A 24,442-nucleotide genomic window follows, 5' to 3' on the forward strand; every position below is an offset into this window, starting at 1 on the left:
AGCCCATTTGAAAAGAAATCTGGATTTATCCACTAAATCTTTGCCCACACTCAACACCCTGAAACTTAATGGCTAACACGAGCCCTCGCTCCCACTGATATCCATACGAAACAAAAATGGCTGCTCCTCTGCTGTCCAGAGCCATTCCGCTCTTTCGCATCCGTCTCCAACATAGACAACAACGGCTCGCCGTCTGGCTCATTGAGCCCTTGCGTAAGTCTTGGTGTTCAGCTGCCGCGGAGTCGTCGGCTAAGTCTGAGGAGGATGTATTCCCTGCGGAGAAGACCACGACAGTATTGACAGCAAGGAACCCATTCAAGGATGAAAGGTGGAAAGCTCCTGATTACCGGAAGTGGAGACACGAGGAAGAAGAGATTCTTCGCGATATTGAGCCTATTATTTCTCTCATCAAAGATATTCTTCACTCTGATAGGTCAGTCTCTGCTCATGGACACGCTCAATTCGTGTTTTGACTACCTTCTTCTTTGTTTTTCCAATCGTCTATACCGTGTAGTCTCTTTCTTTGCTTAGTGAAGCTAGAGAAGAGGAGGAACTGTGCATAGAATATTCGAATATTTTTACCCGAATTTGTTAGTTGGTTTCTCCAAGGCTAATCTATGCTAAGGGAAGATTATACGGCTATACCTGAAATGTAATGAATGCTAAATCTCACTATTATTTTGGATGGGAAAAACAAATAAGATTAAGCGAACAAGAAAATTGCCACAATCTTATGATTAATTCTTTCTTGAAGATATTTTTGTAATCTAATCATTTTTTTTTTTTTGCGCATCTAAACTATATAAAAGATTAGAACAATCTTTGCATTTTCTCTACTTTCTCAATTTTTTTGGTTTATTCAACCGAAGAAGCAATTTTCTTCGGTTTACAAACCCGTAATCTTATTTTCTTCTCTTTTAGTTTACTAATTTGTATCCGAAGTTAATATTTCATTTTGAATGTTCAATTACTATTGCTGAGCTACTTTAGATTCGCCATCGTTTTTATAGATTTAATCAGTATAGGTTCACTTCTCAATCTAAAAGGGGAGTTGTGAATGCATGAAGTTGTGGATAGTTTTAAAACATTTCTTTTCTTGAGGATTTACATTTCTATATTTTCAAGCGAGTATCAATTTTTTGGTGAAAAGTGATTTTCAATTTAAACTTGATAAATATCTGGTTTATTACCTGGTAAGTTACTCAGTTTTGTGAACAGTTTTATTATGTCCTAAAAGTGGTATTTGTTATTTTGTTAACTATGGATTAAGTATGTCATTTAGGGTGAATCACTTGGGAGGGAAGGGGAGGGAATGAGGGTAAGTGTGTTCCATGTAGCAAATATTTCATGATTAAGTCACGTCAACTTGCCTTGGACTAATGATTAAAGGGGAGTCACTTCAAGTCAATATATTCTACCTTAACTAATATCTTTTTAGGGATCTAATCCCTTATTTCCTCCCTTCCCCACCCCCACCCTTGTAGACCCTTGGAGTTTTTTAAACAAAATTTCTTCATGCAATCCTGTTGAGAAATTTTTGTGATGGGAAAATTTTGGTGGGCATCAATGGAAAAAGAAGTAGAGTGCTTGGTGGCACCTTTTTGTCTCATGTTCCTTGACAATCATCAACCATCTAATCCCATCAATCCTCATGTTATCTTGCTAGCAGATAACATTACAAGCAACTATACATTAATCTTGAAAAATCGAGAATGGTAGGAGTGGGGAAGGAGTGTGAGATGGACTATTTTGCTGGGTTGATGGGATGCTGGAAAGCGACTTTCCCTTTAAAATATTTGTGAGTCCCTCTGGGTGCTAGAGTTAAGGATAGCACTTTGTGGGATCCGGTGATTGAGTTGTATGATAAAAGATTTGCCAATTGGAAGAGGAATTTTCTTTCTAAGGAGGGTCAACTTACTCTTGTAAAATGTACTTTATCCAATATCCCCATATATTATTTTACAGCTCTGCCATTACCAGTGAAGGTGGCAAGGAAGATAGAGAGGATACAATGCCATTTTCTATGGGGTGATGATGATGAGAGGAGAAGATACCATCTCGTGAATTGGAAAGAGGTGAAGAAACCGAATCGGGCTGGGGGTTTGGGAATTAGACCTTTGGTTGAGATGAATAAAGCTTTACATGGGAAATGGTTGTGGCGTTACATGAATGAGGAAGGTGGGCTGTGGAAGGGAATTGTGGAAGTGAGATGGGGCAGATGGGAGGGTGGAGGGGCTGGAATGTGGCCGGTGAAAACAAGGGAGTGGGCTTTAGAGGAGTATTTGTGTGGGAGGGGAGAAATGGAAGCTGGGCAGGGGCAATAAAACCAATTTTTGGGAAGATGTGTGGCAGATGGGGAGGGTCTTGAGGAGAGTTTTGCTCGGTTTTATTCTTTAGCACAGAATAAGAATATGACAGTTGAGGAGGCTTTGGGTGATGTGGGTAGAGGAAGTGGGTGGGAGGCGGCAGTTACTAGGAATCCTAACGATTGGGAAATTGAGGAATATGAGAATCTTCTGTTATTTCTATCAAATATATGTGTACTTAGAGAGGATGACAAGCTGATTTGGAAACCCTAAAAGAGTGGTGTGTTCTCGGTCAAATCATATTATGAAATTCTGTTGGGGTTAGATGCTGACAATTCACCCCATTTTCTGGGTAAACAAATATGGAAGAGTTGTGCTCCACCTAAGATTGCTTTCTTTGCATGGGAAGCCAGTAGCAGTGCATTTTAACAATTGATTGCCTGATGAAAAGAGGTCATGTGATGGTTAACTGTTGCTATATGTGTAAAAGACAAACCAAGTCATGGAATCATCTATTACTGCATTGCCCGGATATTCAACATATTTGGTCTATGATATACAGGTTAGAGGGGAGATTTGGGCGTGGAAGGGGATGGGGAGGAAGGGTCAATTCTTTAGTCTAATTCCGCTAACTATTTTTTGGATTATTTGGAAAGAAAGAAATAGAAGAGCTTTTGATGGAGTAGAAAGTGATATGGGTAGAATTAGAGATACATAGTTTCATTTGTCTGGGGCTCTATTGTTGGGGCATGTTATGTAAAGGGTGGAAGATTTTGGGTACATGATTGATTGCCTAACACACATGTACTTCTTTTGCTTATGGGTTGCACCCCATTGGTGCTTTGTTAATAGTTTTACATTTTTTATTTCAAAAAAAAAAACATTACAGGCAACTATAACTTTGTGGGCATTTCTGCTTTCTTCTTAATTTTACTTGAATTTTGAGAATTGAGGAGATCAACATGCTTCAATATAGTTATTTGATATCTTCTGCTAAACCAGGAATTAGAAAAGAGGACTTGTTGGGTGGCAAGGTTGATGTAGCACAATGGTTTGGGTATTTGGAGTTGGAGCTGGTAATATTAAGCTTGGAATTTCTCTTAAGAAACTGACGGAGTTGAATAAAATCTAACAGAGGACCTTCTAGTCAAGTTCTGTACTTGGAAATGGATGCACAAATCCCAAATCAATTAAATACAACTCTGACTTTGTGATGTAGTAACTACTTGGAAGTACTTGGGAAGAAGCATTTAATTCATAAAAGGAACATTATGCTTAGTGATCATAAACTTAGCGGGTAATAACTGTAAATTTAACAGAAATTCATAATTTCAATACCTAATGATAATACGACCTTCTAACAAGGACACACATAACACAATCTTCAAATAAAAATAGGCAGGAATATAACCAACAACAAGGATCCACCTTTTCAGAGAAAGGGTATCCACCATATAGCCAATGAATGATTGATAATAACCAAGCAGTTGAAAAATCTAATTGTGCCTGTTTTGTTCATACTTCATTTAGGAGTAATTATTTCTCCTTATCACTATCATTATCATTGATTCTTCTATCCTGTTTTGACTGTTCTTGTTGCTGCCAGGTATATGGATGGGGAATGTTTGACAACTGAAGACCAGAAAGCTGTAGTGGAGAAGCTTCTTGCTTATCATCCTCACTCTGAAGATAAAATTGGATGTGGGTTGGACTCAATTATGGTATGTTTAGTCTGCAATATCTTTTACCTTCATATCAAGCTGCTGAAAGAAATTCTAGGTGAATATATATACTGCATAATAGAATTGAGCATATAGATAGATGATATGAAGCTAAAGAAATAAGTATCAAATTTCTTGCTTTCTTTCATATGAAGACTTTGCACCATTCCCATTACAAGGATATCTTATGGCAAAAAATTACCAACCTGCCTCTCTGTGTGAGATTCTGTCCTTATTCTTCTTACCCTCAACATTAATTGGTCCACGTGGTGCAAATTTATTTGTCCGAAATGGTATTCCCAGTGTATTAATCTCCAAATCTAATTTTGTGTTGTTAAGGAGCAATTGAGCCATTTGCTCTGTATTGTTTCACCATGCCCGGATTAGGATCATGCAATGTTGCGATAACTTATGCAAATGCATATGAAATTTTTTAGTTGAGAAGCATGCACTGCTGAGTTGACGGTATTAATTCATTTTTGTGGAATATGGAATAAGAAAGTCAAGTGTTTTCTATTAATATAAGCTTGAGCTTTTGGGATAACTAATGAACAGACCGGCTTATTGAATCCAGTGTAGGAGCAAGGTCATGAATTTCAATTTCTGAACCGCATTCCAGTTATCACTCACCAGTTTCTTGTCTGCAATTGGTGCATCAATCTATGTTTGCCTTGTCCCATTTGAATTTGTGTTTATGTGCTAAAGCTTAGTATCCCATGTACGTATGAAGAAGTCTGACAATATAAAACAGCAAAGTAGTGGTTTAGTCTATATTTGCTAAGACTGGAACAAGGAGACTTGTAGTTGTCTATCTATGGCAATCAATGCACGCATTGGAGGGATACTACTTTCTGCCTAATTGCATGGCTGCAAACTAAAAGGGTTGCAGACCAGTGATTAAGTGAAAAGCCCTGAAATGCAGGGAATGAAGATCAAGTTATATAATCTATTTTTGTATTGTTCAGCTAATATTTTTTACTAAATATAAATAATTTTAAAAGTATAAATTGCTGAGATGGTTTTACAGGCAAAAAAATATCCTATTGATTCTTATGTTCTCCTTTTTAGAGAAAAAGAAAAATAGATGCGTTAGAGGGTACCAAGGAGGTGCCAACAGCATACAACACTACAAGGGGGAAACAAAGCTCAAGAGAAACGCCCTCAAAAGCTCTCCTAGTTTTATTTCCTAGTTGTCCATAAATGTTATGAGAAATAAATGCAATAACCTTCTGTCTTTTGGCTGTGCAAACCCTCCCACACAAACAACTTATCTTGAATGGATCCTCTTATTGCCCTCTTGATACCCAAGGGACTAATAACTGCCTTCTTGCCTTAGAACACCAAAAAAGAGATGGTTAGGGGATTCTTTTTCCTGGATACACCACAGGCATTGGTTATTGATGATGCAGTCCCCTTTCCTGAAATTGTCATTGCGAAACAGCATGGCCAGGCAACTTCCCATGCAAGAAAAAGAAGCTGTATGGGGGGTTCCTAGTTAAGCTGTCCTAGTTAAGCTGTCTAAGTAACGTGATTCATAGAGAACTTGCCATTCTTGGACGGAAGCCACACAGCCGCATCCTAAAAATTTTGATTCACTGAGCGAAAATCCAGAGCAGCAAGAAGATTCACATCCTCTGCAATCTTAACATTAATTCAAAAAAGTTATTCAAGATTGAAAGTTCCTCCCCTAGCCTTCCTAAATTTGGTTAGGCTGGGGATGGCGGGGCAGATATAACTCCAGGAGCATCTTCTTGTTGCTGAGGTCCTCAAGTCCTAAAGATGAATTTTTTTCCCGCATGTTAGATGCAGTTTCATCTTTGTACTTGTAGCAATGGGCAATCTGTAACTGTGGTGTGCTTTATTCATTTTCTTAATTAAAGGAATAACTTTATTAAGAGAAAGAAAAATTATAAAAGAAAAGGAGAGGATAACATATCTCCCAGCTAAGTCTTATATTTGTTGTTTTTGTGGTTTGATGAGTTCTTTTATTTACAGCACTTCTGTTGTGAAGGCAAAAGATTAGTGTTATGAGCCAAATACGTGGTTTCTACTTTAACTCTACTCCTCTTTGTTGGTTTCACTCAAGAATCTTTCTAACAATTCCTAGGATTATTGTGCATTGCTTATTTTTCTGGTTATCAATATCAAGCAAACCATGTCTGCATCTCAATGAATAGCCTCTCCCATAAGTCTTTTGGGGGTTATATGGGAGAGGCTACTCTAGCTAGAAAGAGTCTTACTCCGAAGCATTGATGGGACTCATTCCACACTCTCCTTCAGTCTAGATTCTACAATTTAATCTATCTATTCTAACTACCATACTAAAAAGACTTCAAACATCTTAAGAATCCACCTGGAGGTGAATAATTGTGAGGGACCCTTGAGTAACCCCTGTACTCTCTCTTCTTTATGAGAGGGGGACAGTTCATTCATTAAAATGTCATGAGCCTGACAACTGTCTGGCAAATTGCTTATAGGAGCCCAGAACAACACAAGAAGGATTGCACGTAAGTTTCTATTTTTGGGATAGAAAAAACCACACTTTTCTTTTATTTCTTCCTTCCTATTCCCTTCATAATCTGATGAGGTTTAAATAGAAATGAAACAATAACTTCTCCCTGCTATCCAGGGAGCATGACACCAGTAACAACCAAGAAAATCTCACAAAAGGATAAGATCAATGTTGGAATTAAATAATTAAAAAAAAACGGGGAAATTGATGTTGAATAGTTTGACCGAATCTTGTGGGAGTTCGGCTTGCTTCCACAATACCGGAATCAGAGATATTTGGGATTCTTGACCGGGATCCTTGTTGTATCATTGCGTCCCTCTTTTGCAAGAATCTTGTCCTCAAGATTCAAGGAGCCAAATTTATCTGTTAGTTCTCTGCTATTTTCCCATGTAGCTTCTTCTGGCGGCAAATTCTTCCATTGGACCAGGCTCTCTTCAACAATTTTTGCTCCCTTCTTGATCCATCGGGTTTCCAAAATGGTTTGGGGTTGGAGCATTAGGTCCCCATCTTTAGATATTTCAAGCAGATGTTCGGTCGGGGTAACCGCTTCACCAATCTGTTTTCTTAACATGGAGATATAAAAAACGGGATGGATACGCGACCCTTGCAGCAGCAGAAGCTTGTAAGCAACTAGTCCAATTCGACGGAGGATCTGATAAGGTCCGTAGTATCGACAAGCGAGTTTATGTAAGGCTCTCCTGAAAACCGTTTGCTACTGATATGGTCGGAGCCTGAGAAAGACCCAATCGCCCTCCTGAAATTCGACTTCTTGTCGATGGGCATTGGTGGTCGCTTGCATGTGTCTGTTGGCTACTTGTAAATTGGTTCGAAGTTGTTTAAGGAGGGCATCTCGATTACAAAGTTGTTGGTCAACTTCATTGATAAGGGTTGAGCCGTCTTGGTAACGAGGAATGGGTGGCGGTGGCCTCCCATATAGGGTCTGAAAGGGCGTCATCTTGATAGAGGAGTGATAGGTTGTGTTGTACTAAAATTCGGCCCAAGGAAGGAAGGGACTCCACTTGCGTGGTTGTTGGTGGCCTAAGCACCGTAGATATTGTTCCAAACTGCAGTTCACGACCTCTGACTGTCAATCTGTTTGCGGGTGGTAAGAGGAGCTCATCCGGAGCTGGGTGCCTGACAACTTAAAAAACTCTTACCAAAAGCGGCTAATAAAGACCAGATCTCTGTCACTAATTATGGAGCGAGGCATACCATGTAGTTTAACTACATTGCCCACAAATTTTTCTGCCACGGTCTTAGCGGTGTAGGGATGAGCCAAAACAATGAAGTGCGCACTCTTACTGAGACGATCAACCACAACTAAGATAATATTCTTTTTGTTTGAGAGAGGCAGTCTTTCAATGAAATCCATGGAAATATCATCCCATATATGGCACGGGATTGGCAATAGTTGGAGGAGGCCAGCTGGTGCAAGTGTCTCGGTCTTGACACATTGGCAGGTGTCACATGCCGCTACATATTCTTTAATATCTCGGTGCATGGAAGGCCAATAAAATTGTTGGGCCAATCTTTTATAAGTTCGTTGAAAACCTGAGTGGTCACCAGCCAAAGATGAGTGGAATTCCTGCAGTAATTGTTGTTTGATTTCTAATTTAGGAGGGACAACAATTCGATTCTTAAAATAAATCAACCCGTTCTTGAGTTAAAGGAACCACCTGCTAAGTCAGCGGCTAACTTGCGGGCTGTTTGCATGTAGGGATGATCCGCAGCTCCCCGGATGGTGTCCCGTAATTTATTTTTGGGCATAAAGATAGCATGTAATGTGGGGCTATCTTCCTTACAAGATAGAGCATCAGCGGCAAAGTTGTCTTTTCCGGGCCTATATACGATCTCATATTCGTAGCCAAATAACTTAGAGAGTCATTTTTGTTGTTCCGGGGTTGTGATTCGTTGGTTCAGCAGATGCTTCAAACTTTTCTGATCCGTGTGCACATAGAATTTTCTGCCCATCAAATACGGACTCCATAATTTTATGGCAATAACAATGGCAAGCATCTCTTTGGCGTTGACCATGACTGCTTGGCAACCCCTAATGCCCGACTCATGTAAGCTATAGGTTGCCTGTGCTGGGTGAGGACGACCCTGATGCCGCAACCAGAAACATCAGTTTCTATGATAAATGGCTCTTCAAAGTTCGAGAGTTCCAAGGTAGGAGTGGTGGTCATGGCAACTTTGAGGTTTTGGAAAGCTGATTTTGCTTCTTCGAACCACCCAAACTGCCCCTTTTTTAGGAGATTAGTCGGAGGTCGAGCAAGGATTCCATACTGCCGAACAAACTTCCGGTAATAGCCATTCAAACCCAAAAATCCCCTTAATTCCGTGACGTTGTTTGGTCGAGGCCAATCTAAGATGGCCTTAATTTTGGTTTGATCCACTTTGACCCCCTGTTAGGTGACTATGTGCCCCAAGTACTCAAGTTCTTTTTGTCCAAAGACATTTTTTTAGTTTAATGAAAAATTGATGTTGCCGGAGGTGTCAAAAACCTGCTTAACCTGCTTAAGATGCAGTTCCCAGTTGGGACTGTAGATTAAAATGTCATTAAAAAAAAGTGGAACAAACTTACGAAAGTGCTGGCGGAAGATGTTGTTCATGATGGCTTGGAAGGTGGAAGGGGCATTGCAGAGCCCAAATGGCATGACGAGATATTCATAATGACCGTTATGGGTGCGGAAGGCCGTCTTGTGAATATCTATTGGGTGTACCCTGATCTGGTGATAACCTGCAGTGAGGTCGAGTTTAGTAAAGAAAGCAGCTCCATGGAGTTCATCCAACATGTTATCAACCGTAGGAATGGGAAACCTATCTTTGATGGTGACTAAATTGAGGGCCCTGTAGTCGGTACAAAACCTCTAAGTCCCATCTTTCTTGCGTACTAATAGCACCGGTGAAGAGAACGGACTGGTGCTTGGCCGGATCAGCAATGAATCAAGCATTGTATTCACTTGTTTCTCAATTTCACTTTTCTGGAAATAAGCATACCGGTATGGCCTAACATTTACAGGTTCAACCCCTTCTTTCAAATTGATGTGGTGATCAACGTCTCGGCAGGGAGGAATGGACTGCGGGTCCTTGAAGAGATCCTGGTACTGATCCAAGAGGCCCTGCGTGGGAGAGGGAAAACCCTCTGCCTGCAGATGTACTACGAACAGGGAGGATTGCCGAAACGTGCCCTTGATGATTTCTTCTGCTGAAACAATCTGGAGTGGTGGAGCGTCAAGGCCCCGCAACTGTCGTGATCGACCACCCCACTAGAATTCCATGGTCATCCGACCCCAATCACACATAACCGTCCCTAATGCTTCCAGCCGCTGAATTCCAAGAACAAAATCGAGACCAGTTAACGGCAACGCAAAAAGGGTCAAATGGAAGAGTATATCTCAGATGTTAACCGGCACATTATCAAATTGTCTGTGACACCTCATCGAGCTACCGTTTGCAACCTTGACTGAGAAGGCTTGGGTCGGGCATATTGGTAGTTTCGGTAAATTTGCGACTCGCTCACTAATGAAGTTGTGAGTTGAGCCGCTGTCGATGAGGATGACGATGCGCTGATTGTGGATAGTTGTTGCAACACGCATTGTCTTTGTGGCAGACCAACCAGTGAAAGCATGAAGAGAAATTTCGGGCTCTTCTTCACTTGGTTCTTCTTCTTCTTATTTTTTGATCCTTTCCAAGAGCAGGACTTGAGCTCTGCAGCAGCAGTGGTCTGCGGTGAATTTCTCGTTGCAGTTGAAGCAGAGGCCCTGCATTCGGCGGCGCTGCATCTCTTCCCACGAGAGGTGCTTGGGGGTTGAATTTGCAGCTAGAGTTGGGGGCGGGCTGATCGGGTTACGTCCGACCTGATTGAACCTTCTCTGCCGACCCACTTGCTCTTCCTTCATACGGGCCAAGTTGATGGCCTCCTTCAGGAATTTGAGCCTGAACACCCAGATTCCCTCAATGATCTCAGGTTTCAGCCCGCCAATAAATGTACCTACCAGGGCCTTTTGAGTCCAGCCTCTCACCTTGTTGCCCAATCTCTCAAATTCTCTTTGGTAATCCCGTAAGGGCCCAATCTGCCTCACTCTGGATAGGGCTTCGTCGAAGTCTTCACATTCAGGTGGCCCAAAACGAGCTCAGACTTCTTCTTCAAATTTTGTCTATGTCACCCTTCTTCCTTCTTCTTGATAAGTCCGGTGAAGCCACTGCCACCACTGGTTGGCTTCGCCCTCCAAGTGGAAAGAAGCTAGTTGGACCTTCTGCTCTTCGGGAATTCCTTGATACTCAAAGAATTGCACGATGCGGTTGAGCCACTCGGTCGGGTCATCTTCGGAGAAGATAGGAAATTTCAGCTTGGCGAGCTTGGAGAAGAAGGGTTGTTGGCCACTATCATTTTGCTCAGCTCCTTCGTCGCCGTTTGGTCGTGTTCCACCATTTCGGTTTGGGACATTGCAGCTAGAGCCTTCTCGGTTGATTAACAAAGTCTCTGTTAACCGTTTAAGGGTATCCTCCAATTGGTGGAGTTTATTGGCGACTCCAAGCTCTATTCGGCTAAAGCTGTCCTACAGTCCACCGACGCTTGCTTCCAAATTCTCAATCATTTCCTTGTGAGACATGGTCCTAATACCAAAATGATAGGAGCCCAGAACAACACAAGAAGGATTGCCCATAAGTTTCTATTTTTGGGATAAAAAAAACACACTTTTCTTTTATTTCTTCCTTCCTATTCCCTCCATAATCTGATGAAGTTTAAATAGAAATGAAACAACAACTTCTCCCTGCTATCCAGGGAGCACGACGCCAGTAACAACCAAGAAAATCTCACAAAAGGATAAGATCAATGCTGGAATTAAATAATAAAAAAAAAACAGAAAGTTGATGCTGAATGGTTTGACCGGATCTTGCAGGAGTTCGGCTTGCTTCCACAATACCAGAATCAGAGATATTTGGGATTTTTGACCGGGATCCTTGCTGATCTTCTGATTGTATCGATTGCATGGGCGTATGTAGTTTTAGTTTTTTCTTTTTAAGGGGCCTTCGGCAGTTAAGGCTTCAATCAGACTGCGCTATGCCAAGCAGTGCTAGGACCAGCCCGATTTGCAGCATGGAAATTAGATCTCTTCACTATCCTTCGTAAATCCTTGTTTTATGTTTCAAAGCCTGAATCTTACTAACATCCATGTCCATATGGAGCCTACTGGCACTTCGCAATAAGTTTGACCTTAGGTAAGGTAATTTGGATGGCTGATTTAACCCTGCATGTATGATTGCAGCTCTAAGGACTTTATCTTGATCCCATGTCAGCACTTTTGACGGCTGTTATATCAATGTCTCATATATTTGTCAAAAATATGGGAATGAGACCTACCTCTGCAACTCATATATGAATGAAGCTTCATATGCAAATCTTATTGGCCTGATTTTCAATTTATTTATATGTTTGGGTTGACTGGTTTCTTTCATGAATTCTTTCACCAATACATCAGTCCTTTGGGTTTCTTTTGTTTTTGCTTCAATTGTTTGGAAGATGCAGTGGATGTTTGGCCCACACATGGTTGGCCTGTTTCTTTTTGCTTTTCTTCTTATCCTTAATTCTATTTTCTCATCTTTATTGGTAGTTGTGTTTTGTGCTCCTGATGAAATTAATGTCTATCTTATTGTTGAAGCTGTATCTTAATCTTCATATTCAGTTGTCATGCTTGAAGATACAGAAGATAGCATATCTGATGCAAAATTTCAATATATTGGCACCGACATTTTCTGATTATTAAAACTATATCTGTTTTCAATGTAGTGTGCATAAGATATTCATAGTTGAGCTGCTTTCTAAGAACTAAAAGTGTTTTCTGCCCTAAAAGGTTGACCGACATCCTCAATTTAGACAATCAAGGTGCCTCTTTGTTGTTAGAACTGATGGTGGATGGATAGACTTTTCCTACCAGAAGTGTCTTCGAGCATATATTCGAGATAAGTACCCATCTCATGCCGAAAGATTTATTCGAGAACACTATAACCGTGGTCGTGATTAATGTTACATTGCAATGCTGATATTTTTGTTTAAATAATGATTTTGATGCCATTAAGAAATGTTGTGATATCATTTTTTATAATTTCTTGAAGAGAGTAAGTTGCCTCTGTGTTGTTGACCTACATATGTTGTAGCCTAGATCTATCAATTGTCTAATTGAGTCGTTAACCATTGACGGGCACTTCAAGTTTGTCTATAAACAAGGACGAAGACAATGATTGAGGTGAAGTTTCACTTTGTTGACCTGCATCTGTTTTAGTTAGCTTAACACGTTATACATGGAAAGGAATAAGATATTTCTTGGAAGCATGGGACCCGCCTTCGATTAATTACAGCAATTTGTTGATGACATTATTCTAGGTCTAGAATGCTCTGTCAGATCTTGGTTCGCAAGATCTCACACTTCTCTACCATTAGGAAACTCGAACAATTGTAAATGAAACAGGAAATTATTTATTTCCCGAAAGGAGAAAGTGGATGATACCAACTTCTACTTCTTATATCTTAAATTCAAAGGTCATAATATCAGTCAACCAGCCTTGGGTTTAGATTGAATATTATAGTGCAGTCTGAAAAGTTTTAATGAAGAAATCACCTCTACGTTGTTGTTCTTGTGACCCCATTTTTCATGGATAAAACTTAATTAAATAGCTCATTAGCTTTACACCTATAAATGCATATAATTGTGGATATAGAGGAAACGTTGTCATATTTAGCAAAGTTGGCGGAAGTTTCTTTTTTTTCAACAAATGAAGCATGAGTAGGTGTGGCATATTTTTTATGCGCGCCAAAAATTGGATTGCTTGACATGTTAATTGGTATTAATCGCATCAGATTTATCTTATCAATCTCCATTTACGTAGAAGGGACGCCAAAAAATAACCCACATGCACCCCACCATGGTGGTGGTGCCATTTACCTTCAAATGGTAAATGCTGCTAACCAATTGCGTGCGTGAGTAGGTACGAAAAGAGAAGAACTTCTTGATATTGCAACAACACTTGGTTTCTGATCGGTAGGCTTGAGTAGCCTTGTTGAAAAATTACTCTTCCGGGATGAAATTTAAGGTCGTGGTTTGAACTGGAGTTTGTGAGAGTCAAAGGAGTCAAGCGCAGTAGGATATTTTGTCCAATAGGGAGAGTCTTATTTGGTCAAAATAGTAGGAAACCATCATGGCCTACCCTGAAATGTCTAGATAAAGGTAGGTTTTTTTTAAAGACAACTGTCTTGTTCTTGTTTTTGTATACGTTGGTATTTGAGTGGTCAAAAGCACGCACCGTTGCATCAGGAAAGATCCTTCTTCACGGGTTTGATGTCTGTTATATTTTTTGGATGAATCCAGTTTTCTAATAGAGTCACTGAGTTATACTGACTTTTTAGTTTCTACCCATTTCGTACCTTGTCTTTCAGAGCTTTTAATTAATATTTTAGTGGCAAAATCTTGAGATAATCAAAGATTTCATACCATTACAATTGCAACTCATTGAGACTAGTAAAACTCTGTGACCCTTGAACTCTCATTATTTGGATTTGAACCTGAATTAGCGAATAGAACAGGACTTGGAGATAAACTATGTCCTATGGTTAAGTAAAGCCGTTATCCTACTACTTGGTGGGGAAAACTGATTCATGTTGAGAAAATAGTATGTTATGCTCGCTGGTGCAACTATGTTTTGTTTTTTCTTAAAGGTTCGGTGCTGCTATGGTTGCTTTAGGGGCATCATAATTTCTTAGTAACCTTTTAATAATCTAATGATTTTCTTAGTGCATTATGATTAACCATAGTTGTTACCCTTGATGGTGAAATCTAATCCAGGGTTATGAAAACAGTATAGTACATTTGTGTAAATGATGACGAGAGATGCCAGGTTAAGCAATGAAAGGTCAACTCTTAATCATCATATTAACCTTTTCCTTTGGTAGAAAAAACGGGTTAAATCAGCATTTTCTTGAGGGTGGTTATACGACTTATTTACTTGCTATGGATAGAAGTGGGGCGTATTACTGCATCTTGATAGGAACAAATAAGTGATAGATTGAGACATTATATTACCTGTTAAAATATACGGCAAAGGTGTCTGTAAATGAATACTGTAAAAAAATAACACAACCTAGGTTTGGGCTATGCTATAATTACCGGGAGCAAACGTGATGATTAGGTTCAGAGTCAGACTACTTGCAGGTAGGGTCACCCTAAAGCTGTCTGGTCCTCCGTCCAGCTGGATGAAGAAATCTATCATGGCCCCCAAGTCTCCCACGGTGCAAATACTATGCTCGGTTCCCTGTTCGTACAAAATTTTATCAGTATAAATTCCAAATCCTATATTTATTTATCTGTATCTATTCTCTCATCTTGCAAGGAACTTACAGTTAATAAACTATTTGCTAACTCATTTAATTATAATAACATTAATAAAATATCCCTATAATTGTTGAAGAAAATCATTATTGATCCTTTTTTATTAACATTCTCTACTAATAATAGTTCTTTTTATTATATATATATTTAAAACTACAAACATGTTTTATTTCTTAGTTATTTTAGATTCTATGTCGTAAATATTTACAAATTTAGAATTAGATATTTTCAGTTTAATTACTCGTACTAATTTATATTGAACTATTTTAATAAAATAAAATATATTATAATTTTTAATGCGATGCAATATATACAAAATATGTCGTAAAACATATAGTTACTATTTTCAAAAAGTTATACTCATTAATATAATATAGAAAGTGGGGGATGGCTTTTCTCTTTCCATTAAATTTATTTTTAAATATTATTTATTATAAACCAATACTTATTTTAAAAAAATGATTTCACTGTTTGTGTTATTCATTTTTAACGATCTTCCATAATTTTTATGAAATTCAAAAACAAATCAAGAAATAGGTTGAGGGTGGTTAATGTAATTTTTCCATTGTTCAATTAGATGATAGGATATCCATATGACTGTTTTGGTTAAGATTTTACCCTTCCACTTGAAGGTTACAGTTACAATTTTATTAAGAATATATAGTTCACTATTTTTTTTTTGTGTACTGTGACCGACAATAAACCTATAATACTTGATTAGCAAACATAAAATTTAATTCACAAATATATTAGTGAAATCTAATTGAGTTTTCATTTCAACAAATTATTACAGTTATACTAAAAAATATATATTTTGAAATGGTTAGGTTTCTATAATTCACAATAATAGTAAAGTTGATCTGGTCTCTTAGTTTAAAAAGAAAATCCATCTTGACTGTAATTTTTTTCAAAAAATTTATTAGGAATCACGATAAACAGGTAATAAATGGAACTTGAGTTTATTTTAACATTACTGAAATGTGAATATGTCTTGCAAATTGATATATTAATAACTCACAATCTTTTCGGTCATTTTTTATTATTACTTGTTATTGCATTGACTATCAATTAATTGGATGAAAAACTGAACTAACCTTAACATTGGGTAATAAAATTAGATTATAATTCGTAAAAGGGTAGAACCAAAAACATCTTCAATTTTGAAGCATCAAGGTCCTAATAAGCTAAAACGTTGCAGCTCGGCAGGTAGGTCCGCGCAGTATAGAGGTCGATGAGTTCCAATAAAGCAGGTTTTTGCTTTCCGTAACTTGGATTTGAAGCGGATTTCTAAACACACACCCTTTCTGTTTCTGAAGAAAAAAAAAGAAAGAAAAGGCATGGGTGGTGATTTGACTTTGACCACCATCATGATCCTCTGAAACACTGTTTTCTTTCTTTCATTGGGTTGGGTTGAGATTGTATTGTTCTGTTTTGTCTTTGAAGACTTTGCCATTCATTATAAGAAATAATTGAGATGGTCCTGTTTAAAGAGGATAAAAAAGAAAAGCTGAAGGGTCGCTGTGAACCAGGGCATTCGTTGTCGTTTGAAATGTGGGAATATCACGTTTTAAATTTCGTATGCATTTAACAAAAAGGGTTTGATGATAAAATAAACAGTGGAAAGTCATAGGAACCTTGGTATATTTTTATATTATATACCTGTTGACCAATACTCAATTTGAGTGAAATTATATTGACCATCTAATTTTTTAGGGCGTATAGTTCATTGGTTGACCGGCCGTTGATTTGTTGAGGAATATGCAACTTACTAATTATTGACTTGAAAATTATACGTAGAAAATAACAAAAATATCAATGTACTATTTTTTAAATTAGTGGGTAAGTCACTGTTTAAATTGAGAATTGAAGCCTCAATCAATTCCTCAGGGCCTGGCTTGTTAAGTAAATAGGATGAAGTTGGACTGAAATTTAAGTTTTGTAAATTGCAGACCGGATTAAAATGAAAGATGATAGAATTAGGTTGGTTCGGCCTATTTTCAATATGATTTTAGACTTATAAGATTTTAAGAATTCATTAAACAAATACTGAAAATATATATATATATATATATATATTAAAAAAAATGGTTTCCAAATCTAAAAGTGGACTAGATGGAAACTAATTAAGTCTGACCCGTACCCAAAAGTGTAACACCCTCAATATAAGCATGGCCGATCATGATTTTTGCCCAAGCAGCTAAAGCCTCAGGAAATTATCATTTTATAATTATTTGTTTTAAATTTTATAATCTAATTTAGTGTGAGTAAAAATGGGGGAGTTTGTGTAGTAGGTTGGTGGTGTAGGGTGGGCTGGAAACCAACACAACCACCAACATATATCTTTCTCTTCCTCCATTGATTTCTGTCTCACCTCCTAAAACTCACAAGTTCACCCTTTTCTTTTTGAATGTCCCTCTCGTTACACCTATACATTCAGCCTTTTTCATTTCTCGGAGGTCGTGTCTCGACACAGAATGACCGAATGAATTACTAGAAAATTAAACCAAAATTCACAATAATAATAATTTTTTTTTAAAAAAAAAAAAAAAAAAAAAAAAAAAGAAAAGGAAAGAAAGAAAGCAACTTATCCACTACTGAATTGTTGCAAGCATATGTTATATTCTTGGGCAAAACATAAATTTAGAACGGGTAAATAATTTTTAATTAAAATTTGACCTAAAATATTATTTATTTAAAAAAAAATAAAAAAAATAAAAATCTTACACTCATCTCCGAAATACTTTACACCCACATCCCATTTTGTTTATAGCAATTTTTTTCACCCGTTAACCATTGTGGGTCGAAGTAGTGGTGAAAACATTAACTAATTTGATTATTTGCACATATTTTGATCTTACCTGAAATCATTAGTTTTTAAGAAATTGTCTACTGCCTTTTTCACTTTGCTTTTGTTATAGTTTTTTTTTTTTTTTTTTTCTTCTAAAAATAAATTATACATAACAGCAAAAGTCAAAACCAACAAGACCAAACTGTTAAAAACTACCATCATTAAACCAAAGTAGAGGAGATGAAAAAAAGCGTGTTCTTCTTTTTAAATTTTGGGTAGTTGACAAGATAGAAGAATGAAATTAAGGAGAATATGAAAAGAATGTGATTGTCTTAATGTCTCTCTTTGAAACTAAAATTCTATTTGAATCGTAATAAATTATAAGATTTTAATGTATGGTATTTTACGGATGTGAAAAAATCATGTTTGTTTTAACTTTCAATTGTAATAATCAGTATCTAACTGACAAATTTAAGATTAATTTTAAAACCACTGAATCAGTGTTACGTGAATGATAAGTTATCCTTTTATACTTTCATATGATATACTTAATTTTATTTTTATCTTCATAATTTATTATTTATTTTATTAAATATAAAAATATAATTTGTAATAATTATTTATTTAAATATAAATATAATTATATTGTTAAATAATTTATTTTTTTATTATATATTTTTTATATAACATTTATTATTACATAATTAGATAATGATAAATTAGTAATTTAACTGAAAATATAATCATATTATTTTGTCGTTTAAATAAAAATATATTATTAATATATAAATATTTAAATATAAAAAAAATTATTATCTTTATTTTATATTATTATCATTTAATTATTATTATTATCATATATTAATTAATTATTACTAAAATTTATTCAAAGGTATAAGCGTGACTTAAGACAGTTTAATCTCCGCTGTAAAAACCACTACCAGCTCCACTGCCTTTTGTTGCTTTCTGCTTTTATATACACACTATCTATATAGCAAGTTCAAAAGATAAATAAATAGTAGCAATCACGGCTTTAGTTAGATAGTTAATATAATATATATATATATTTTTTTTACATTAATGTAAACTTGACTCCAATATTTATTATATTGTTTTCTTGGTAAGAAATTAATTATATTATTCTCTTATTAATACGTTAATTATGTTGTCATAATGGAACCTTTTGAATGCTGCCATGGATTAATATCAATATATTTATACACTGAACCAACAGCTGGCTGACAATTTGGTTCGGTTGCCATGATTTTCTTCTTATTAGCGCCTGCATACCCACGTTTTATTCGAACACCGCACCATACACACACGTATACATAGACATTCATACATACGCGTGCATGATTTGAATCTCACCAAACTGTTTCTATAGCAATCCTCATTTCTTTGAAAACTCTAAACAGATGTTACGGTAAATAATCACAAATCTCAATTTCTAAAATTAATTTTATACATCGTATGTAATAGAAAAAAATATCAATTAGCAATAGACTTTTTTTGTATTTATTGATGGAATCTCCCAATAAATATTAGAATGGTCGTTCCTAATATCTGAAATGTACCGAATAAATAATTATTTGAATTAAGATTTTTAAGTATAAAGATTTTACCACACTGTAAAAAATATGTGTTTAACCCTTGAAAATGTGGTAAAACATATATGAAATTGTTCCAGCGAACATTATTTTCCATGAGATCCAAGAATAGCAACATGGACTGCCCAAGAATAGCAACGTGGTCTACCCTGTCCGAGCCAATGTACTTACCCCTGATGGTGGGGAAGAAGAAAATCATGAATAAATAAGTATGCATATATATATATATATATGTATATATAACACTATTTCAACTAATAAGATACATTATTTTCATCATGCACTCAATTATGTGCATGACACTTTTCTTCACTCGCTCAATAAACATGTAAAATTATTATAATTTATTTTCCTATAATTGTAAAATTATTGATCGAAAGTAACATAATTTTTATTCAAACGCGTTCGCTTACAGTCGGTATAATTTGTAGTTTTTGGATTACGACGGGACAAAATAAATTAAATTTGTTAACAAATTATTTGAAATTTTATCATTTAAGTCAGTAGAAATTAAATTTTGTTTGTTTATGGGTATTAAAAATATAGACAATTTACAAAAATATCTTATTAACTTAGCCATAATTATTAAAAATACCCCTTATATTTTATTTGATTATTAAAAAAAATCTAATAACTTTATAACCACGTTAAATCATTATACACTATTTCACAGTCAAATAATTATCAAATGAAATTAATGTGTTAACAAAAGTACTATTTTTGTAATAAAATAAAATAATTATATTTTCCAATGTAGAAACATTATGTTAGGTAATTACCAAAATTGTTTTGCGTTTTCAATTAAAGAAATTTAGTCTTATAGGAATTTTCTTTTACTAAAATTATAATAACTCAATTTAAAAAAAAATATTGAAGTAACTATATTTAAATTCAAATATTATTTTTCTGGTAAATTATCCCAAAAAATATACGTGATTTATTTATATATAAGAAATAAAATCAATACATTGGATTTTGATGTTAATCAGATGGAATTTTTTTATGCACTGGAGACAGACTGCCCTGTTTAAAGGACAGCCATTAATGCTTTCCTTATAAACAGTGAGAAGTTTATTGAAGTCCAATAAAAACAATTATTAACCGCGTCATAAATTCATAAAATATACGCACCCGAAAGTGTATTTTCCACACAAATGCACATAAATTTTGAGGAGAGAGAGAGAGATGAAATTGTTTTATAAGATGTAGATAAATTATTATTTAGTGCAAGTAAATTTGGAGGGGGGTAAAATAGTATTTAGCACAATCCCAATCTATACATTAAGGGATTAAAAAAAAATTAACTTATTTTAGTTTAATTCCAATTTGGATCCAGATAGATGATTCGTTTTATCAAAATTTAAAAAATTTCAACTATTTTGGTTTGATTTAGAATTAAAATTTCATTTTTAGTCGATTTTTGGTCTAATTCAATTCAATCTATTTGATTTAATTAAAGATTAATGAATAACGTTTTACTAATAGTTAAAATTCATTAATTAATTGAAAATATTAATAAAAAAGTAAAAAAAAAAAAATTAAAACGTAAAATAATGGAATTTTAACATATATTTACAAACCCAACAAGAATATTTATTTTTTAAAATAAAAAATTTTTTAAAAAAAAGGGGAGGGTGGGGGTGGCGGATGGAAAGCAGAATTCTTTAAAATTGGTCCTTCGCTTTGTGTCCATCAAAATCTGAATCAGATGTTGGGGTCTGTGTCCTCCCGCCCGCGCCAATTCTCTCTCTTTCCTTGAAAACTAAATGTCAAAGCTGTTTTTACAAAATCCCAAAAATCTCTTTTTTAAAAAATTCTTACACCCAAACAAAAATTCTATACTCTTATTTACTATTTTCTTTTTCTTTTTCTTTAAATAATTAAATCCCATCTGCCCCCACCCTACCATTTCTCATTCTTCTCTCCTTTTTTTTTTTTTTTTTTTAATTTAAAAATATATAATAATAAAACATTTTAACATAATTTAAATTACCATCAGATTTAAAATACCCTTTCTATTTTAAGTTCAAAAAAAATAAAAAACACATATTAAAATATTTTTAAGCTTTGGTGTCTCCTAAACTTTTTCCTCCTGTCCGCATTAAGATCAATTAAAGTAAACAAGAATTAGGCATCATAACGGTTGTTAAATTTGAATCTGATCTGTGATGAAGTGGGGCCCAAGCAGCCATTGGCCCCCCACAAATCCGAGCAGGTACAAGGTGTCACGTGTCGAGTAATTGTGCTGCATGGCCCATGATTCAGGTCTGGGACGATATACACCAGATCACCCAATTAAAAATCCCCACTTCCCCCACTTACCCAGTCACATAAATAAAACCGCCATCTTCTTCTCTCTCTCTCTCGTCTTCTCCCCTCTAAAACCCTCTCCTCCACAACCAGACCCAGTCATGCGCTCCTTCCCTCTGTAATGAACCAAGGTCTCTATCTCTTCTTCCAAGAAGAAGATGGCTGATCATCAGTATCAAAGCCAGGAGGAACAGCACCTGGTTCTAGACTCCACCGTCTTGTTTGATGCTCTCTACTGTTCGGAGGAAAATTGGGAGGAAGAGCTTACAGAGGACTATTCTTGTGAGGAGAAATATCAGGAACAAGAAGATACCCGCTGGAGTAGTCTGGTTTCTACCAACAAGCTAAACCCTCTTCCTGTCTTGCTGAAACAAGATCTCTCTTGGGACGATGAGGAGCTTTCGTCTCTACTGTCAAAACAAGAGGAAAATCATCTCTGCAAAGTGATTGAAACCGACCCTTCTTTGTCCGTTGCGCGGAGGAAGGCGGTGGAGTGGATGCTGAAGGTCATTTCTCACTACTCTTTCTCCGCTGTCACGGCGGTTCTTGCCGTTAACTACCTCGATAGGTTTTTGTTCAGTTTCCATTATCAGAGAGAGAAGCCATGGATGATTCAGCTAGCTTCTGTGGCTTGTCTCTCTCTTGCTGCCAAAGTGGAGGAGACCCAAGTCCCACTCTTACTAGACCTTCAAGTACGTTCCTTTGTTAAAGCTTGCGAGTGAAAATAATGATTTTGTCTATTGGGGTTTTTACCAAATGTGAAAAGTTTTCTTTCTTTATTTGTTTCAGGTTGGGGATTGTGCTTATGTGTTCGAAGCTAAACAAATCCAGAGAATGGAGATTCTAGTGCTGTCCACGCTTCAATGGAAGATGAACCCTGTAATCCCACTCTCATTTCTCGATTACATGACAAGGAGACTTGGATTAAAGGATCATCTCTGCTGGGAATTCCTCAGCCGATGCGAGCGAATCATTCTCTCTGTCATTTCGGGTAAGCAATCCTCCAAAAATATTATTTTACAAAAAAAAAAAAAAATGCTCCCTTGATCAAGAAATTTACATCAAGTTTTGGTATTCTGGTTTCTGATCTACACAGTTTACAAATCCTTATACGTTTTATCCCATTTGCAGATTCTAGATTCATGATGTATCTTCCTTCTGTCATGGCTACTGCTACTATGCTGCACGTCATCAATGGCGTAGCGCCATCTCTTGGATTGGAATACCAAGACCAGCTACTCGGCATCCTGGGAATTAAGAAGGTAGCTACTCTTTTTTTTCTTCCTTATTGTCTTACCGAACCTTCAAACTTCGCTGGATTCCTTAAAAACCTTGATGCGCAAACAGGACAAAGTAGATGATTGCTGCAAGCTGATAATCGAATTAGCATCAAGAGTCGGCGGCGCCCAATCCAATAAACGCAAGTTTGGTTCAATCCCAGGCAGTCCAAACGGCGTAATGGATATGTCATTTAGCTCTGATAGCTCAAACGATTCATGGGCTTTCGCTGCATCATCTGTGTCTTCTTCCCCAGAACCTGTTTCCAAGAAAACCAAAACTCAAGACGAGCTTCAGAAGAGCCGCATAAACGATGCAACTGCTGATAATTTTCTCAGCATTCCTCACTAGTTCCCCATTCCCTTTTCTTTAATTTCCTCAAGTCTTCAATAATTTTTATACCCACCAAGCACCTGTGTCTTTCCATGTTACAAGTAAATTGCCAACCATCTCTGCAATTTTTTAGGACTGACAGAGACTACTCTCACAAGAACAACTTATCAAGGACACATTCCTTCTCCGAGCTAAAATGGGGCGTGTATGGAGATTTGGGATAATAGCAGAGATTGTTGGCAATTGGGATTTTATCCAGAGGAAAGCAAACAACTTTTGAAACATACAATTAAGAGGTCTTGCATTAAAGTTCAAACCTTTATCCATCCAACCACGACGTACCTCTCTATCTGTACTTGGGTCGGGTTCTTTTGTTCCATAAACATAATAAATGTTAATTTCATCAAAGCTCACTATAAATTTTTTTCTTTAAAAAAAAAATTCTTCTTTCTGTTCTTGTCTGCAAATTTACTTTCTCTGCATCTTGATCTTTAATGAACTCAATAACACCATATAAAGCTACATTTCCATGGGGATGCAAGTCAATTTAATGTACACTAAAGATTATTCAGTTGGATTGTCCAAGCTAAAATTCTTTAATGGAAAGAGTAAGTTGAAATTATTGGGAAAAAATTTGGTTGTGGGGGGGAACTATTTCTCCTCGTTTTCTTGAAAAATCACGAAGAGAGGAGAGACAGAGAGGTAGAAATAGTGACAGGGAGAAAAAGGGTTTTTGCTTGGATGTGAAGGGAGAAACATAGTGTCGGCCATTGGCAATTCTTGTGGGCTTATTTTTGCTAGCTGAGATTTAGGAGTTTGACCTCGTAGCAAGAGCTTTTTATTTGTACACACACACACACACACACACGCATATATATATATATATATATAGAGAGAGAGAGAGAGAGAGAGAGAGGAAGTTTTGAATTTAAAAAATATGCTTTCAAACCAGCTGTAACACCGTCCAATATTTATATTCTGTGTACATTTTTTTCGATCACCAACATTATACAAGTGGTCCTATTGATTTAATTTTCAACCCCGATATCAAATTTAATTAAACAATGTGTTATATAATGTAAAAGTTTTAATTGAACGTCGAGATGAGGGGTTCTGTTTTCCTTTTTCTTTCTAGATTTATTAGGTAAAATATAAATAGTTTTGTCTTTGACGAGATTAAGAAAAAGACAGCAAGCA

General features: G+C 36.3%; 2 protein-coding genes across 7 annotated transcripts; both read left to right on the plus strand.

The window, feature by feature from the left end:
* The first annotated feature begins 43 nt into the window (after positions 1 to 43).
* Positions 44 to 14,885, plus strand: LOC110818890 (DCL-like protein). Of its 6 annotated transcripts, none has more exons than XM_022047914.2 (3): positions 44 to 433; positions 3,913 to 4,027; positions 5,096 to 11,493. In XM_022047914.2, exons 1-3 carry the CDS (start codon positions 117 to 119, stop codon positions 5,225 to 5,227), a joined length of 564 nt encoding a protein of 187 aa, XP_021903606.2. In that variant the 5' UTR covers positions 44 to 116; the 3' UTR covers positions 5,228 to 11,493. The 6 variants fall into 6 exon arrangements, with proteins under 6 accessions (XP_021903606.2, XP_021903607.2, XP_021903608.2 ...); XM_022047915.2 differs by lacking the exon at positions 5,096 to 11,493 and adding an exon at positions 4,602 to 5,056 and having other exon boundaries at positions 45 to 433; XM_022047916.2 differs by lacking the exon at positions 5,096 to 11,493 and adding an exon at positions 14,733 to 14,885 and having other exon boundaries at positions 46 to 433.
* A 6,762-nt stretch (positions 14,886 to 21,647) lies between these two features.
* On the plus strand, positions 21,648 to 23,378 carry LOC110818871 (cyclin-D3-3-like). The gene is made up of 4 exons (XM_022047889.2): positions 21,648 to 22,326; positions 22,424 to 22,625; positions 22,766 to 22,896; positions 22,982 to 23,378. Exons 1-4 carry the CDS (start codon positions 21,793 to 21,795, stop codon positions 23,261 to 23,263), a joined length of 1,149 nt encoding a protein of 382 aa, XP_021903581.1. The 5' UTR covers positions 21,648 to 21,792; the 3' UTR covers positions 23,264 to 23,378.
* Positions 23,379 to 24,442: the final 1,064 nt, after the last annotated feature.

This window comes from Carica papaya, chromosome 1 (genome assembly GCF_054855325.1).
Source record: "Carica papaya isolate Zhongbai chromosome 1, ASM5485532v1, whole genome shotgun sequence".
NCBI lineage: Eukaryota > Viridiplantae > Streptophyta > Magnoliopsida > Brassicales > Caricaceae > Carica > Carica papaya.